General features: G+C 36.9%; 1 protein-coding gene across 5 annotated transcripts in view; it reads right to left on the bottom strand.

Annotated features, from left to right (window-relative positions):
• Window positions 1-601: 601 nt before the first annotated feature.
• The window catches only part of ARHGEF7 (Rho guanine nucleotide exchange factor 7), a 128787-nt gene continuing 111235 nt past the window's right edge, over window positions 602-18153 (bottom strand). For 2 of the 5 annotated variants that reach the window (XM_059821235.1, XM_059823990.1), the window contains 4 exons: window positions 16373-16549; window positions 7212-7311; window positions 6533-6587; window positions 602-3958 (listed from right to left, as the gene is read on the bottom strand). In XM_059821235.1, coding sequence (XP_059677218.1) covers window positions 3836-3958; window positions 6533-6587; window positions 7212-7311; window positions 16373-16549 — 455 coding nt within the window. In that variant the 3' untranslated portion in view covers window positions 602-3835. Of the gene's footprint in view, window positions 3959-6532; window positions 6588-7211; window positions 7312-16334; window positions 16550-18153 lie in introns of those variants that run through there. The other 3 variants (XM_059823235.1, XM_059822609.1, XM_059821907.1) reach the window with 2 other exon arrangements.

The raw sequence follows: 18153 nt of genomic DNA, 5'->3' as shown, positions 1-18153 counted from the left end.
TACAATAAAAAAACCCCAGAAATAAAATCCCCGAAACACTTTGTAATGTGAAAAGTAAATGAGGATTTCAAATTGTGGGGAAAACCTGTCTTTACAAGGATGAACCAAGAGAAAATCTGGAAAATACGAGATTTCTTCTGACTAAAGTTATAAAGCCTTTGCTGTTCTTTTGAAGTGTACCTCCTAAGCCAAAAAAATACGTATTATTTCATACATCTAAGCTTAGTTATTAATCCCTTCAAATGCCTTGTCCAAAGACTGAAGGCATTTTTTCAAACAAATGACTCCCTACACTTACCATTACCCATTCCATTATCCAGCATAAAGCAATACTGATGATTTTCCTACCATAAAAATCACCCTCCACTATTTCATGTGGGACCAGCCCAGTAAAGTCTCTATGATAGACACTTAACACAAATTTCAGATCTATTCAGATATATCATGCATGTAGACAAATATTTATTTATGCAGTGATTTGATTTTCTGATGTTTCTTGCTTTCTTCCCTTTCATTATCTTCTGGTTTTGACCTCCTGCATCTCTTACTCTAGCAGGTCAGGTTGCCAAAATCAAAATGCCTCCGTGCAAGACAGTTAAGATCCTCCTTCTCAGCCCTCTGAACAACCCTTGCTTTGTTTTGTTTTCCAGGCATCAATTTGCTATTACAGACGGCCACGAAAAGGCCCTTTCAATACAGGATACCAACTATTAAACAGAAGAGGTTATTTAGATGAAAGGCAAAAAAAAATTAAAGCAATTTTCCTTCTTAATCTCATAGCCCACATAGATGAAATGTAACACTTCATAGGGTAGGGGGAAAATAATGGTTTAATTACAACAATGTAGCATAAACACTTTAGTAGTCGATACCAGGATATTATTGTGACGTCTAAACTAAACTTGAGTTCTCCACAGATACCGTAAACAGACACTCTAAATTCCCTAAATGATTGGCATTAAGAAGGTTTATACAAAGGCGGTCAGTCGTTTAAGATGTCATGACATGGTGAGACAAACAGGCATACATCACTAAGTACAGAGAAATGTTATGCTACATTTTGGACAGTTCAGAACTGAAAGTGCTTCACATCTATAGGATAAGAAATGGCTTCATCTCCTCATCCCTAAATGATGAGAGCAAAGAAATAACCTTTTAATAGGTTAAATAAACAGTGCCCCATTTATCCATGCTTATATAAAGTTTCCAACAATTCAGAAGGTTCATGGTGAAATTTACAATCTATATACAGTATAACAAATTGTCAAAGAAAAAAGTTCAGATATTCCTTGGTTCCCAAAAGCCTGAAGCTCACTCTCTGCACTAGAGACAAAAGCTACCTACAATATTAGGTGAGGGTTTTGTGGGTTTTTTTTTTTTTTTTCCTTTTTTAAAAATTAGTCATCCCAATCCACCTTGAACAAAATCAGTCCCTAAGTCCTGGTCATATTTAACAACTGCTTAATCCCAGTGTTTAAGGCATGTTCATTAGACATCAGTATAGGGGTACTGTCAGAAATTATAATAATCACAGGTACTAAGAGTCAGCAAATTTACACAGCAATACCACTCTTTACAATATAATGTAAAACAAATTGTTATGATGGAAGTTGTTCCTGAGTTAAAATTTGCTAAATACTGCTAAGATCCATGTTTTCCTTTTACACTTCTTCCTCTGGAATGTCCTTTCACATATGCTCAAATGAAAAATCAAAATTCACTTTGACAATAGCCTGAATGTCAGAAAATAAAACTGTTAGCAAAATTCTAATTATATAAGCATTCCCAAACCCAAATTTAGCCAAAATGCTATGAATTTGCAGGGTTTAGTATCACTTAGCTTTTATTAAGAGTATTTTCTAAATATAAAGATAATTATAAATGTCAGTCCACATTTTTGTGCAACTGCAAACAGGAAAAGATTGTGGTATCAAGAATTATTATTAATTTAAGTTCTATTAATATATGTAACTCTTGATATTGTAGACATTTTTAGTTTTCTTATCCAGTCTGCTCCTTTAGAATTAAGGAGAACATTTTTAAATTGTAGGAACACAAATTAAAAAACCTACAGATATATTCAGCTTTTTAAATCGGACAACTCATTCTCTGTTCAGATTCTTAAGTATCCATTCCCACAGAACTGCTCAAGTATGTAATCACTGACATTCTTTCCTATTTAAAAAAGCTGTTCTTGGCTGAGAAAAGTGGATAGCTTTAAATATAGATTTTTCATTAGATTCAAAATGTGCATGACAATTCCTACCACTCTAATCATCCTGACTCCAACTCATTAACTCCAAGTTCATATAAAACGTTTGCTCAAGTCTGAGCATTATTCTTAACAGGAGTTAAGGCACAAGAAAATCAGGATGACAAAAGGTGTGACTCGGGTTTGTCCTATACCTGCATTTCTGACTGTCAGCTGAAGAAAAACCCCTCAGAAAATTGCACTGTCTGGAGTTTGATCCAAAGTTTGCTGAAATCAATAAAACACTTACAAATGAGCTTTAATGGGATTAGTATTTTAAGTGCTCCAAGTAAAAGCTCACTGTTTGCAGTGATGTCACATATCCTATTTCAAATACAAGAAAGGATTGCAGTAATTGCACCTATCAGACTAGGGAATAAATGTTCATTTATGTATTTTCAAATCTGTCAGCAGTGCAAATTATGAATTACAGTATGATAAAAAAATCTTATTTCCAGATTTGTTTCCATTTAAATCCTAGTAGGACAGAAACCAGTAACATGCTGAGAAAACAGGGTGGGAAAGGAATGACTCTGTTTCCACAGTCTGGGAATTCCAAACAGAGTCTTACATAGTGGTATAAAAACAAAGCTCTGAATGAAGTTTGGCCGGTGTGTGTCTTATGCACAAAGGTTAGCTAAAATTTAATTGTTGTGACCATAAAATATAAATAGCAACAATTTATTCACAAAATTCTGGATTAGATTGATTTTTTTGCTTTAACAAACTGTATGATCTATTAAATTACCAGCCAGCTGTATGTTTAAGCACAACAATAGAAAATGTAGTACATAAACACCTAAAAATCACAGTCATAAAAAGCAGGCAAGTACATCAGTCTTTTGCTGGCCAAAGCACAACAGATTAGTCTGCCAAACAAGTGTACGTGAATGAAAATCATGGGCATTAGTTTTGTTAAAAATTGTTTCTACTGTCAATAACCAGTTTTCTGTATTTTAATACTGTTCTTAGAGAATTGTAAACTGTTTAAAAATGTATGCACAGACATAAATAACAGTAAAGAATTTAAATACAGTGGTCAATAGGAAAAATAGGTCTTTAAATTTGCATGTGTGATGAGTGGTTAATTTGGAACAAATCCATAATTATCCACAAAGAACTCTGACCTTTCTTAGGTAAGACAGTACTGCCGTCATTTCTAACACTTGTGACCATTATAATAACAAGAGAAAAAAATAACATCAGCCCTGATACATCAATCACATATGCATTCAAAATTACAGATATTTACAAGAAAAATATATATTTAATTAAAAAGCCACTGAAAAACATGGACTTTTAGTCAGGTGCTGCACTTTCTGCAAAATGAGGTAATTTAGATGCAAACAAATTAAGTTTAGCAGAGTTCAGGATCCATGGTCTCCACACTTAAAAGTACAGATTGCTTCAGTAAATGGCTTGACTTTTCTATATGTTCAGAGCAAGAAATCACTAGATCCAGTTAAATCCTGTTTTGTAGTGCTCTTGATGCAACACTGACTAATGTCAGAAGGCTTCCCAGCTCAGTTTTACAACTGGTCTTTCAATAGAAAGAAAAAGGGAAAAAAAAAGGAAAAAAATTAGTTATAAGTTGGTTTCATCCCAAGATGGATCATTCATGTTCTTTAGAACTTTTCTAACAAGCTTCTCCAAGTCCTTGCGAGCTCTTTGTTCTTCTTCTAATGATTTCTTCATCTTTTTGTTATCCTGTTTAATAGAGACAGAAATATTAGTGTTTGGTGTTTGTTGTTTTTAACAGATCTTTTCTGACCACACATGCACTGTCAATTACAAATTCTGAAGGCTATTCTCAGTAAAACTGCTATTAGCTGTTCAAAAGCAAAGCCTTCTATTAAAATCTCACACACTGTTACTTCACATAACGCAACAAAACCCACCAAAAGGAAAACGGAGCTATTTCCTATTTATACTTAGGGGTCCTTTATCATGCAAGTGCTAGTAACAGATGGCCAATAATCTTGAATTCTTCTGCTCAAATTTGATCAATGAACAAGAGAATATATTTGTTGTTAATGGAGAAGGGAGATGGAGCAGTAAGTAGAATAAATATCCCCTCTAAGAGCCTCCTGTGATTATAACTAGTTTCGCAGTCTCAGAAACACTTCTTAAAACTTAACGCAAGTTAACTTGCTTCATTAGGGAAGTAAATAGTTGAAATGAGTATCTTGAAAACCATTGTGTTCTCCGGAAAGTGTTTTTTGACTAAATTTTAAACCAGACAGATGACTACCAACAGTGTAAGAGGAGCCTGAATTTCGAGGACCACCACCACTCTACGCGTATATTCACAAGTGAGTCAGTTCTCAATACTTAGCGCCATCAGATAATATTGAAATACCATGAACAACAGGAACGTAAGGATGTCACTGACCAAACCACAGTAATGCTTACATTGTTTAATCCTGTACAGGCCAAGGTGATGCTGGCAACAGTGGGGAAGCAACCAGAAGATAAGACAACATTAAGGCCCCAAAACAAGTCTATGGGTGTTTAACAAACACAGGTCTGAATGCAGGGGTCCCACTGGACTCCCATCAGCTGTCCTTTATAGACATTTCTAGAAACAGGATGGGATCAACAGCTGCCACCTGATTAACTCCATTCCCTCCTCAAGTCTGTTGAGGAACTCAGAAATTTCAGTCTTTTCTTGTAGGTACAGACCTAATTTCATTTATTCAGGACTGTACTATTCAAGTGTAGTGCCTGTGCAGCAACAGCTATGAATAACCTATGAAAGCTGCTACGGGAGGGATCCCACTTTGTGCGGTAACTCTCACCAACAGGCAGTCTGGTGTCTACACCAACCAGCGCACTATGTACTCCCAGAGAGAATTTATCCATACAGCCCTTGGTCACTTGGGACATTCCCAGCTCAGAGATTATTTCTGCCACTTCTCCAGTTGGCAACATCACAGCAGCAGACCAATAAATGCTTCTAAGCTGAGATTCCTGATACACAAGAAAACTAACTCAGGCTTTAAAAGGTCTTGGCTTTGGAAGATGCGAGATTCTGAAGAGACCATCTATTTGGAATGGTACCAGAAAAGAGAGCTGTTGCTTGAAGTTCAGGAAAAGATGACTTTTTGTTTAGGGTCACACAGAGATCTGCAGGGCCTCAGTGAGGCAGCATGTTTACCCTTTGTACAAAAGCAGCCAGGCCACAGAAATATTAGTGCATTATTATCGCTGCTTGTATCCCATGAATTGTATTTTTAAAAGACTGTCAAATTTGCATCAAACCTGGGATACACATGCTTTATATGTTGAAAACAGCAGAATTTAAGACATCAACTGTCCTATTTCAAGGAACATGCATGACAGCGTTAGAAATACTGGCCACGCTTACAGATGGGCAAAGAATTTGGAATCACTATTATAGGCCAAAACCTAGAGTAATTTGAATACAAATCCATTTTACATTAACAAAAGAGATTTCATCCAACTTCCTGAGTCAGAACTGTTAAGGTCAGTTAGCAAATTCATACATTGGAAAGTGAGGATAATTCAATGTTTTTTTGCCTACACATTAAGCAATGACTACATGCAGCAGCATTAACGTGATTTAAACAGGCTGTGTCCTGACAAGAAAAATATATTTTTAAACACCTCATTTTTGGATACTTAAAACAAGCTTAAAATATCAGCTACAACTTCCATACCAGCAACTCAGGTGAAATCTTGCACAATTCCCTCATGTAACAAAGCAGCACCCTAAGCTAACCTGAAGCCCCCATTTAAAAAAGGCCGTGTGATAGACACTGAAAAGGACTCTCATGTCTGGAAATGAGAGGTTTTCAGAACTGATTCGTAAGAGGTGTTCAAGTTACTGAAAGACCATTAATAAAGGCCTAAACAGATCCAGGCATTTATACTACTAAAATTATACGTTCTAGAGCAAATACTATTTCACAGTCTCTGTAAGCTTATTTTGCTGGTGATACAGCAGAACTGAATTTGCTTAATGCTTTCAACATTTCACAAGTTGTAACATCCAAAAATAAATGAAACATAGCGTAGTAAGTCACCTCAGAGAGAGGATACTTAATGCTATTCTCAAAGGTTGGTGCTCCAAGGACTGACGACAACCAGAAAAGAGGGTGGTTTTTGTCAAATTGGTGTTTTACTTTTAAAAGTTAATCTAGTCCAAAATTCAACTTCACTCCTGTCAAAGTGAAACAACTTACAAGCTGTATTTATTTTTATAACAGGCCCTCCATCTTTCCATTCCCCATGTTGCTATAAATGTAGCAAGTTACCAACCTGTCTTAACTCCTGTACTTCATCCTTTAATGCATATACTGTGTCGACAAGGCTTCTAAAATGAAAAAAGATGATCTGTTACAACAGTTTTCAGAAATACATGTCTAAATCTATTATTAGACAAAACTGTTAAATTAAATGCATTAAAAAAACAAAATCCACAGCTAACAGCTAATTCAAACTTGTGTTAAAAAAATTGTCTCTTATCCTGATTTATATTCAGTAAGGCAAGGACCTGTTACCAGCTTCTGTGACAGGATACACCTCTCAAGCAAATATGGACCTATACTGGTTTCTGTATTACAGCTTTCTGTAACAGAACCGTATTTCATTTCCAACATATATCTTATCAAAAAAATTAGAATGACACCACACACTAACTAGAAAGATGACACCAATTTAATATTGAAATCCTACAGCACTTGGAAAAACTATTTACAAGTGAAACACGCTACTTCTTGGCATGGAAGGAATAAGTTGCATAGCATATACAAAGAAACCAGACCACAACCATTTAAGTGAAGGCCAGCTGCACTTAAAGGACTGGCAGCATACTCCAAACAGCTCTGTTCCCTACTACAAGTATACCATACACACACTACTATAATGGGAGATGGGAGGAGGAAGAAGAGTGCAAAGTTTACTGGTTTAATCCATCATTCATTAAATGTTCTCTTACTTCTCTTCTATAACAGTCTGACCATTACTTTTAGTTTCTTCTACAATAATTTTTTCTTCTTCTGGAAGCAAGACTTGAGGAGCTGATTCTTTACGGGAACCTGTTGTAAAAATAAATTACAAAATAAGCAACTCAAAAATATTGCTGGGACATTTTAAAGATTATTATTTCATCCACTGCATGACACACCTGCATGACCAAGGTATATCACTTTCCATTTCCCCCTTCCCTCCACACACACAAGTTACTGACACATTTTCTACATTTGAAACCACAGCCTTTCGACAACAAAAAAATTGTCTGACATTCCTACCCTGCTGCTGACATAATTCCTGTGTCATCAATGGGGATGCTATACCGTTCAATGAACAGTGCACGTTTAGCTATCACTAAAAGCTATACAAATTCACCATAGCTGACTCAGAAGAAGCTGGATGTGTTTAAGTAACAGTGATTTAAGCCTCAAGGACAGATTCTGATCTCACTCTGATACAAATCCAAGGAACAATTCCACTCTAAACCAATCACTCTATCAGTAAGAAGCAGCGTAGTGGTATCAAATGATACAGCAATGGAAGAAAGTTAAAACCCCTTTCCCCTGAAACACTATGAGCAACACTATTGCGTGTGTGTGCACACATGTATACATACACATACAGACAGCCTTTTAGTCCTATAATAAGTTCCTACCAAATGAAATACATACTTCATATTTAATAAATGTTTTTAAAAGCACTTATTGGTTTGACAATAAAAACTCAAAACATTCCAACATCTTCAAAACATTTTCCACAATCATTACAATTTATAACATCAAAATAATATATAAAGTAGCTCTGAATAGAAAAATCTACAGCTCAGATGTGCATCCATAAAGTATGTATTCTAGAAACGTTATTTAATTAAGGTGCAACAAATTACAAGCTTTTTTTTTTAAAGGAAGGTCTGTAAATAAATTGCTGTCTAAGTGTTCGTTCAGAATTCAAACACAGCAGATAAGGCATTAAAGTTCTTACATATTTTAACCAAGATATCAGTTTCAACAAACAAGTTACACTTGCTTAGCAATTCATTGTAATGAACTTTCATTAACCAGGAATGTCTTAAGTCTAGTACAGTTTGAACCGATAACTAGGTACTAGAGGGTGCATGCCTGTCAGGAGAAATTAGCTCTTGCTGAACAGCTGCTTTGTCATAACAGTGCTTTTCTTTTATGGTTCATGACAAAATACGTAACCTAAACACACCAAAAATGAAAGAAATGAAGCTCATTGAAAAATACTAACTTCCCTCACTGCTGCAGTCTTGAGTTCTAGACAACGAGCTTGTAGGGACCTTAGTTTAGCAGTACGTGTGAAGCATTTAAACTATTTTAGCAAACAATGACAAACATCCTTTACTGAAGAAAACAGTTTCCTTAAGCTGACAGTAAAGATCTAATGTATCAGTACGTGATGGTCAACATTTTATGGAATAAAGATAACTGCAGATTTGAGAACAGAATCTTGTCCTTGAAAGCTCTAAGTACTTCCTCTTACAGAGTGAAGAAATCTTTTAAGGGTTAATACCCTTCCACTTTGTCTTACTTTCCAGGAAAGGAACAACCTATAAACCAAGCACATCCAAACTTTGTATGGAGCTCAAGGACATTTCCCTGTTTGCACTGTCAATCTCTAAGTGTAAAAAGTTGTCTTATGTTTATTTCAGTTAATTGGTTACTGCTCTGCTTTGTTAGCCCAGGAGGTAACACAGAACACAGAGCTAAATGTTATTTTAGGAATTAGTTGGCACCAGCTGCTACCAGATCACTACATTTTTGGTCTCTGTACCAATGTGGAGCACCTCAGCCCAGCACACGCTGAGGGAGACACTGACCAAAGGGAGAGAACTGCCACGTGTCTCTCCCCCGTGACTCCCTTCAACCAAATGGAGCAGCGCATTATATTTATCTCTGTATAGAGCTGCATCCAATTGTCTTTGCCTGGTCAGAGTAACATGGGTCCTTGCAAAGCAGAAACAGCATGGAGTAGACAGCTTTAAAAAAAATGTCCCAGCTGTACAGTTAGATACACACATGCATGTAAAGCAGATGTCTACACCAGCGTATCTTGACGTATGTACAGCATAGCGCAGCAAACACTTAATACTACTGAGACACAGAATGCAGTTTCATTAAAAACAAAACATTCACCAACATTATACACACAAGGAGACCACACAGTACACATACACACTTACACAATGCAAAACTGTTGCTGTGAACACTGACCTTCCTGTGCCCCAAAACATTAACTACCATGGAATTCAGGACACCACAAGTTTCACCCTTGCCTTTATTGCTCCAATACCGTCCGTCATGCAACTTTTTTATTTTTATCTCAGAACCCTTGCTGCTCTTACAGTTTGTACTTATGCAAAACAAATTATGCCACAAAAATGGTTTGCTTTTTGTGAGTTTTGGGTCATCTTTTTCTTCATTTGTTGTGGATTTTTTTTTTAAATAAACCCCACAAGCACTTGCTGACTATCAAAGGTACAAACACAGTCCATCTATCCTGCAACAAAGGACCCTGTCATCAAATGAGTATGTGCACAGTAACATCAGACTTGATGTGTCAAGCAAAACAAAGCTACTTCACTGTCCTGCTTTTCTGCACCATTTATGCCAGAAGCTTTTCATCGTTTTTAGACACATTTTCTGGCAATTATTTGTCTAGAATTGACTTCAAGCAGAGTCACCTCATTACTGGCACTCGGCAATATTCCCTAAATTGCCCCTTATGCCTTCACCAGGTTCTCTATGGCTATTCTCTATGTAACCATTTCTCTCCAGAAAAATTTACAAGCTAGAGCTTTAGGACATGAAGAGAGGGTTGTGTTACAGCACAGTGGCTATTTCATGCAGAGTTGTAGTAAAAGGACAGTCCAGGAAGTTGCTGCAACTTAGATAATCCTAAACACCTCTTTGGGACATATTCCACATTTTCATGAAGTAGTGCAGAATATTCAAAAGTTACTTCAGTTTGCCATATCTGCCATTCCTCAATCCTAAACATGCAAGTTTCATGTTGAATTTTATTAAGAGACACTACTCAGTCAAACAGGCCAAAAGACAATGTTTAAATTGACCTCCAACAACTCTGGCCCTAAATCACCTTGAGACAATACAACCAAAAGTACTAGTTTAAAAAAAAAAAAAAACAGAACAGAAAAGATGGGGAAAAAAACCCACCCAAAGCTTTACAAAACAGCGTTTCATTTTGTTTTCCTTTTTTTTTGATGTATTGAGGGAAGTAAGGCAGATGGGAGAAGAAAGGATGTTTGTCAAACCCAGACAATTACTTCAAGATCAGCAAACAAATGTTAAGGCTGAGTAAGCTGCCATAACTTTTCAATAGGGAACTCCTAAATCCAGGGTCTTGGAAGAATGACCCTACTGTTTAGAAGTCTGTTGCATATTTAAGGCAAAACAACTGACTACTGTGATCAAGATTCAACTAAGTTTCCATCAAGATAATAAAGGTATCTTTTCAATATTAGTATCTGCCAGTCCTAGGGTGGAAAATAAAGAATTACAATGCTTTTTGCTAATACCATACTCTAAATTATAGGTTTAGCAAATTTAGCCTCCAGAGTAAAGCAAGTAATAACATAGCCCACCTGGCATTCAGACCAGGGCTAAGAGACCTTAGCAATACCCACTCTGTAATGTGGTGCAACACCTGAGATACAAGAACAGGCCTGTGGGTAACAGCCCCCTGCTTTTAGTTTTCAGCGTCTGATCCCCTTTCCAGCCTAATCAATCAGCCACAACAGCAAGCAGTTCTGAGCATTTCTGGAAAAAAGGAAAGCTGAAACTTGTTTGGGTATTTATATGGCTGAAAGACTTCATGACAGAAGTTCATTTTATACCCGTCTGAAACCAGTAGAACATGACTCCTAGTCCTGGAGTATGGTCTTAACAGCAAAACTAGAGTGCAGACTGAGTGCTGCAGAGGTTGTCTCTCAGTGATGCTTGTTTGCAAGCGTAACTGCACAACCCCAGACTTTTATTCACTCTCCTGAGTGTGACATCTTAAAAAATGGTTGATATGGTATCATGCTGGTTCCTGACAGAAGCCAGACTTCAGAAGGAGCTGTAGGGGTAATCAGTCTGGTCCTTTGTTCTGAATCTTTTAGCAGACACATGTGAAGAGAGTCTAGAAGTTTTGCACATATCTTAAAGACATCAGGCAGGAGGGAAGGAAGAGAAGAAGGGGGATGAAATTCAGATACCTTTTCACTTTAACCAGATAACAAGTCTTCGCCTATGTTCAAAGACCTTGTCTGTCCAGGAACTGTTTAAGCCAACAGTGAAACAGAGGTGGGTATTCACATCACCTACTTAAAGTAGCTAACCTCAGGGCTTCAGCTAAAAGCCAGCTCTTGCCAGTCAATCAAGAACAGGGTTCCCTTCTCCAGCTGACCATTTGGAGGAGAAGGCTTAACCTAGGTACTTTCACAGTGATGCTCTACAAAGAGTTTGCCTTCTCCCAGTGAGTATGAGGGTCCTAATTTAAGCAATGGAAAGTAAGACCCATGGTTATAGTGATTAATTTTAAAAAATGCATGGCATAATTTGAGGCCATCAGCAATGATTTTGTTGCACAGCTTTTAAGTATTGCTGTTTTCTTCACTTTTTTATACCTTTATTATGATTAGGGAGGTAAGGAGGGGAACAAGGCACAAAAAAGGTCAAAAATTAGAAACAGTACTTGTAAATAGACAATTCTGGTTTTCACCAACTTTACTAGGCTCTCTTCATAAGCTAAGAAGCTCTTAAAAATTATTTGCTTGTGTTTCAAAGACAGAAGTCTGACTTTGCCACTGAAAAATAAATATGTGCATACATAGCTGTTTAGCTCTACCATTAGCCACTGGTATGTACTGATGTGTAAATTTCCTGGAGAAGCAAATGTTAAACAAAAAAATAAGAATTACTTGTCATTTAAAACATCATGTTTTATTGCATTAGTTAAAGATGTTAAAGTGGATGAGCAGACCTCCCAAATTAGCTTTCTCTTTCTCAATTAATCTTTGAGGAGGTCCTAATATGAAGAATCCTAAAAGTCATGCTCCCAGACTCTCCGTGCATTAAGATTAAAGTATTGGAAAAAACCCCTCCTTCATGCTACAGATCTGCCAAAGTAAAAAGGGAGCCCTTTAATATCTTCTATGGATAATAACAAATCAGAATCCAAACATCAGACCAAACTGAAGTTCACTGTGTAAAATACACTGGGTTTTTGCAAATTCTTGGGAGTAACAAAAAAGAGTTTGGCATGAAGCGGTTTTTGTGGGTGGTTTTTTTGTTTGTTTGGTTTGGTTTTGGTGGTTTTTTTTAACTAATAGTGATACATGAGTAGGAAAAACCCACATGACTCAGATGACAGATTTATGCAGTTTACAGCAAAATGTTTTGACAAGTAAAATTAAAATAATTGAAGTGGACTGAAAGATATACAACTCCATATGTAAGTGTTGGTCATATAAGAACAGGATGAAGAGTCTGAAAGACAGATACACCATCTGAAGAAGTGGGATACTTCTAAGACAACATTTGGAAAGAGCTATCCCACTAAACTTCCTATATTTCACTAAACAATACAAAAACTTCCAGCCAGGGGGCTGTAGGGCTAAAACTAGAGTTGCTACAATCATAGCAAAAAAATGTTACGACCTTTTAACAGAAGTAGGCAATTACTTCGTTTTCTCTGATGGAAACATTTTAGTATGTATATTAGGTTATAATTTTATTTAAATACACTCAACAATAAGCATCTTTTAAGTAGAAACACTAAAGATAACTCTTGCTTTAAAGAGAAAAATGTTGTAATATTACATCTTGAAAATATATGAGGTTATAGAAACCAGTATTCATATTCATAAAATTTCTCTCTGGTAACAGGACCTGCAGAAATAGGTTTTAGATTGTTCCAATAATTTAGCCCATGCTTTTATGGAGAATACACCAATTCAAAAAATGAAAAAGAAGAAAATAAAATCAATTAAGGGGAGAGAGAAACAACAGAACATTCTATAGATGGTAACATCTCTGAATAGTTATTTTAAAAAAAAAAGATGATATAGAAGGACACATACTTCACATTACATTGAGTTTCCTGTAGTTGTCAACTACATTAAACTAAGATTACACGCTTTTGTCAAAAAAGCTCTTTCACATCAGCATTTGATTCCTCTGGGAGGAAGGGAGGGAGAGAAAGGAGGCATGGGGAGAAGAATGAACTAAGTGTTAACTTACAAGTTATGCTGTCCTTTCCCCCTGTGTAATAATTAAATATTAAAGTCATGGTCTAGCAAATGCAAAATTTATTTCAACTGTACATAACAGATGTCCTTTTTATATAAAACAAAACACTTAATTGATATATGCAACCACAAACAATATGCATACTGTACAGTACAATGCAACATTCAGATATACATCCATTTTGTATTTTCAAAAGGCAGTCACCTACTAAAGATGGCTTCTCCCATTCACAAATGAAGTGCACAATATATATTTTTTCTATATTTTACGTCACTATATACACATTAATGTGTTTTGGCAAGATTATGCAAAACACCCAATTAATATTGGTTGGTTTCAATTTATGGCAAATACTAATTTATGGAAACACTGCATGAGCCATGTGAAGAGAGGCTGACAATGGCTTGAACCTACCTTCTAATTCAGATTCTCCATCCTTCCAGTGTATTTGTAACTGTACACATATAATTTACAGAATTGCATAAACATAAGGTACTATTATTACCATGACTAGAGTTCCACAAAAATAGAAACACGGAACCTTTGGACCGAATACCACCATTTCCACATTTGCTTTTTTTTTTTTTCCTAGCATGTTTCATTAATACTCCTGATCAGTTCACAATAGCTTATGGTCTCTAACACTGAAGACACGGAATGATTTTAAATGTGCGTTGATGTTAATATGAGAGATCCTAATTATGATAATAAGTAATGACTTAAATGCTACAATAATTAATGGTGGTAAACTGTCAAAGCTTTGGTGCATAGAAAGTCAATAAAATCTTCAGATCTGGATAACAAAACATTCTGTGTGATAAGGAAAGTTCAAGTGCAACAACTGTATTTCAAACTCATATTTACACTATATAACATGAAACAGACATAAAAGAATTATTGTCTATCCAATGCAAAAAACATTATTCAACTAGAACACCACAGCTTAAGAAACAGGAAAAAAAAAAAACAATCCATACTTTCCATATATGTTAAAGAAACAAAAACTGACTGAAAGGAAGCAGGGAGTGAAGTGGGTTACAAATGCACTGTGGAATGGTATGGAGCAGACGTACTTATCTCCTTTTTCTAAGCAACACTCCTCCACTTTGAAAAAAGTTCAACATACACAAGCTCCTGGTCATTACGTTAATATATGACTAGTAGTACAATGTATCCCTGAAAACCCTCCTCCGTAAGCACTGCTGCTTTTGTTAGTCACATTTTTGAATGCCAACAACAGTGAGAGAGGATAAAGCAGGTGATCAAACAAGACTGAATGCAAATCTGCAGATGTGAACCACTTTGAAATAGCTTCTCCATGCTGACCACCTTCTGGAATCACGCACATCTAGCAATTACTAATTTTCTGATCACGTAACCTGCAGAAAGGTATTGATTATCTTTTAAACAGTGTGATCAAGTTCCCAGGTGGCAGTTAATTGCATCATGATTATTCTGAACTTGTTCATAGAGTAATACCTGAACACCAGATAACATGTTTACTTGAAAAAGAGTAAGGGAATTGCATCTGGGGACCCTGGTGAAAATAAGAACTGTTTCGGTCCTTTTATCACATATTTTCCCCTAATGCTAACGAAGATTTAGAAAACATGTCATTTTTGTTTCGATGCCAATTACGTTATCCACAAGACAGAACACAGGCACTTCACCCCAGCAGTGCCCCAGGTGCAGGTTCGAGACCTTCAGCTGTGCACAGCCTGTCACAGTTCTCTGAAAAGCCAACACGACTGTAAGTGAAGAGCTGCTGCTGAAAACAAACCTGCTCGTGAGACAAGTTACAAAACACAGTAAGATCTGTCATGGACATGCTCCAAACAGTACAACCCAAAAAACCAAGCATTCTATTATTCAGAACTTCAAACAAGCCAACGTGATCGCAGTTGTACCTAGAGTTTCAGATGCTGAACACTCGAGCCTCCATCAGGGGAACCATTTTCATCTCGTCTTTTCAAGAAGAATGGTCAATTGAGAGTTGTCAGCTGTGTATTTTAACAGGCAAGTAAACATCTAGACCCTGCTTTCTGCCACGCTACTGCATACAGTAAAGTGACAGTATGACCATAGGTAACATGAGATTATCAAAACACTGCATGTAATGAGCATGGACTGCCAGGTTTTCATGACAACTGCCAGACTCAGGGTGGGGAAAGAGCAGTGCGGTCCTTCATATAAATGTCTAAGCAATGAGGAAACGACAGCAGTTTAAAAACAGAAATTTTTATGGATTAGCAAAATACTCTTCCAAACAAACGGGCCAGATATGTGAATATCTGAATGATTTTACAGCTCTGGTACTGCTCATTTTTAAGCTGCATTTTTCTTCTCTACCAGCTTTGTATTTTGTTTGTAATATGTAGAAAATTGAACCACTACTGCTAAGGTATTTCCATATTGCTGGCACTTGGCTCACAAACCAGAATGGTTTCAGTACAAAATACAAAAACGTGCTGTATCCAAAATAAAAACAAAAATAAGAAAGGACCTGTTGCTACACTGACCAAGTCAAAAGAAAAAAAAGACCATTCAGAGCTACAAATTAACATCTGTCAGTTAAAAAAAACCCCTCAAGAAATATCATCCTTAACAGGATATATACTTTTTAGAATTACTTATTTGTTGTATGCGTATTGAATTGCCAATAGAGCCTTCCACCAGGTATAACTGAAGTTTCAGAAGCTCCCTCAGAAATTGTTAAAATATCACATTAAAGAGACAAGGAACAGCAAGAAAACATCTAAGAAAAGCAGGCTGTGATACAACAAGCATTTGTTAAGAAAAAGCTCAGAAGTGCATTAGTTCTGGTGAGAGATATATGAGCAACAGCTCTTACGAGATGTAGACCCCATTCTGTAACTATGGGCTGTCCATATACTGTCATAGTCAGAGTCTTCTGAGAGGTCTGAAGGCTCCAAACGAGAAAGACTACTGCGACGACCCAAGGAGTCTAGACTTGATTGGTCATCATCAGCCAAGACGTGATTATGCATCAGGTCAGTGCCTTGCCATGCTAAGGATGTATAGGTGAAATGAAATGGTGGATGTGGATAGGCAGAGGTGGGATGAGGAGGAGAACGTAAGGAATAGCCACAACCAAACACATGAAATAAAAGCAAAAAGGTGATGGGAAGAGAAGGAAAAGAGAAAATATTGTTAAAAAGGCACCAAAGTTTTTTTCCTTTTTTTTTTTTTTGTTTGTTTGTTTGTTTGGGGTTTAGGTATAAATTACATTCAGCATGTAGTAACGTTTGAACTGTTACAATACAATTTTTGAAGTGTTTTTTAAGCTTCTAAGCAGCCTCAGTTGAGAATTTTGAGTAACCAAAATCTTGTTTGAAAGTAGATTTTTTGGAAGAGGGAGTTAGGTTCTTTTAAAGTATGGAGTCAGTTCTGGTCTGGGGGGATTTGACTGGGGACAGAGCCATGAACACAGTAAGCCAACATGATCCAGTGCTGATGTGAAAAGCAACAGCCCCTTCCCCACCACACATCTGTACATCCATCTTTTCCCTCCCTTGCAATGACACAATCATTTGTATAGCTGCTTGGTGAACCAGGTGAGGGAAACTAACCTTACAAAAGATTATTCTTCAAGCAGGTAATTTCCCCACCAGCTCACAACACAGCCACAGAAGTGCTTGTGTCACCACTGTAAAGAGGAAAGTGCAGGGGAAAAAGCAACGGTTCTCATGCGGAGCAGGGCTGCTGACTTTCTAAATCAGCAGCAACATCTTGCACCCACTCAAGGGGACTGTCAAACTACAGCTTTTCTCTGCCTGTACCCCTTGTTATTTGTTTAAACACATAGTAAATTAACTCACAGAATAACAGGGCCAGAAGCCCAAGAGCAACAGAGTCTGGTCCATTCCAACCCCTCACACACCTCTTCCTACACACATCTATCTGAATCTATCTTCCCAATTAAATACCTTAAGACATCTAGCATAGTTGGGTCAAACAGCTAAAGACACTTTTTCTCTCTTTTTTTTTTTTTTAAAGGCCTGGCAATATCTGAGGACTGAAACCATGAAAGTGGCCATGCTATGAGCCACTATACACACGATACTGCAAAAGATTTTAAGCCTTCATTTGGAGCAGAAATGCAAAATAAAGTCAGTATGTAAGAAACAGGAGAAAGTGAAACTCTGTTCTTTTACTTGCATGTCTCTCCAAATTAAACCCCACATCTTCCCCACCCAAACAACTGAAAAAAAAGTTGCTCTGCTACCTCTAATGCCACTTCCTACCAGTCTGTGCTGGTGCCATAGTTCTGCTGAATTGACATTGCCAAAAGCAGCACCCTTTGGGCTTTGGATTACGGTGCAGGTAGGAGAACTGCCAAATGAGTGCTGTGAGGGACAGGCAGAATATTAACATGGAGGTAAGAAAGGAGTATGTAAAAAAAGGGCGCACTTCGCAGATGACAGGCAACTCTCTCATTCTGTTCTTCTACACTTACTACTGCTCCCACAGAAGCAATTCCAGCATGATTGGTTCTTTTCCCCATTTCCAATTCCAGTCTACAAATGGATCTTCTGAAACCTAAAGTCTTAGATGACAACACTATTCTTTCCAAACAAAGCAGCCGTGTGCTTAATCAATAAAAAAAAATAT

This window comes from Gavia stellata, chromosome 1 (genome assembly GCF_030936135.1).
Source record: "Gavia stellata isolate bGavSte3 chromosome 1, bGavSte3.hap2, whole genome shotgun sequence".
Taxonomy (NCBI): Eukaryota; Metazoa; Chordata; class Aves; order Gaviiformes; family Gaviidae; genus Gavia; species Gavia stellata.
Note: the sequence above shows the minus strand (reverse complement) of the source record. Positions and strands in the feature narration are given on the sequence as shown.